The sequence below is a fragment of the Amphimedon queenslandica genome, unplaced genomic scaffold (genome assembly GCF_000090795.2).
Source record: "Amphimedon queenslandica unplaced genomic scaffold, v1.1 AMPQUscaffold_11271, whole genome shotgun sequence".
Taxonomy (NCBI): Eukaryota; Metazoa; Porifera; class Demospongiae; order Haplosclerida; family Niphatidae; genus Amphimedon; species Amphimedon queenslandica.
In genome coordinates this window covers 7,454-8,927 of record NW_003548486.1, presented here as the reverse complement: position 1 = coordinate 8,927, position 1,474 = coordinate 7,454, and the positions used below count along the sequence as shown (strand labels likewise).

The following is a 1,474-nucleotide window of genomic DNA, read 5'->3' as shown; positions in this document are numbered from 1 at the left end:
AGAGAGAGAAATAGAGGGAGATTGAGTATAAAGCATTACTATAAACCAGCGGCTACTTTATTTAGCGTTTATGCTTCAATGTCAAATTAGCGACTATTAAAATTAGCATTTTAGGCCATTCACTAATATTGCTAAGATTAATAGCACACCTAAAATTACTACATGTAGTTTTACAGTAGTTATTTTTCTTTAATTTAGGTTTTCAAGTTGAGGTTGATAAGTTCTTTATCTATTTCCTTGGGCTCATGTTAGTTGCCATTGCTGCCTCCTCCTCTGCCTTTTGGGTCAGTGCTGGTGTCACTGTGGCTGGTTTAGCTAATCTACTGGTAGCTCTCACTTATGTGGTACAAATGGTATGTAAGAAATTGGGTATATTTTTAGTAAAAATAATAACTTAAATGTGTTGTACGATATATAGTTCAAATTGATAATACTGTATAGTGGGAAGTTTTGGAGGGAATTAAATTTGGCAAATTTGGCATTTTGATAGCCAATTGCCAAAATAAAAATCTATCATTTCCAGTGATTATGCGCATGCTCAATAGCATGTGGCTACAAATTTGCCGAATTAAAATTTGCTAATCACCAAAATTTGCCAAATTTAACTCCCTCCAAAATTTCCTGGCTGCTATCGGTACACTCTTTTAGTAAAAATTTGTGTCAAAAACAATAAAATTTAAAAGAGTAAACTTTTGTATTGTATTCTTGCACATGTTAGTATATTTTAGTATACTCTTGCACACCTCAGTATATTATTATTATACGTGTTCCATCCAGTTATTTGGTGGTGTTTTACTAACACTGGATACTATACCAGTCTGGATAAGATGGCTGCAATACGTCTCATTGTTCCGATACTCAATTGAAGCTATTGTAGTCAATGAAGTTGATGGACTGTATTTTAATCAAACAATGTAAGTCATAATCATCTCTCTCTTCCTTCTTCCTCCTTCATTTAATATTGATTTAATTTTAATTTTATTAATTACATGTATTTTATAGTACTGTTGTATGTACATGTACACATATACATGTAATAAAATTTGAATATCACGAATAATACAGCAATCTTTCTAAAACTCTTTTTTAAAACTTTTTAAAACTCTCTCTTTCCCTCTCTTATATCAAATTTGTCATTGATTATTGTCTATAATACTCATATTCACTGTTCAACATGAAATTAGCTTTGCTATTATTATAAATAAAAAATACTAACAATAATAATTTTAGAAATAATTTCTAAAAATTAATAGCACATGAAAAAATACACTCTGCTATATTGCTTCATTCTCTCTTTCTCTCTCTCTCTCCTAGTAATGGTAGTAGTGTGTTAGTTCCTGGTAGTGAGTTATTGTCATTTCAAGGATACAAGACCAGTTGGTTGTGGTATGACATGATTGGACTAGGAGGACTCGCTGTTCTATTCCTAACACTAACATACATTACACTGAGACTCATTAAGAAAGAAAAATAA

At 31.1% G+C, this 1,474-nt stretch overlaps 1 protein-coding gene across 1 annotated transcript; it reads left to right on the top strand.

The window, feature by feature from the left end:
• The first annotated feature begins 171 nt into the window (after window positions 1-171).
• On the top strand, window positions 172-1,474 carry LOC105315244 (ABC transporter G family member ARB_01379-like). The gene is made up of 3 exons (XM_011409813.2): window positions 172-353; window positions 778-914; window positions 1,315-1,474. Exons 1-3 carry the CDS (start codon window positions 246-248, stop codon window positions 1,472-1,474), a joined length of 405 nt encoding a protein of 134 aa, XP_011408115.2. The 5' UTR covers window positions 172-245.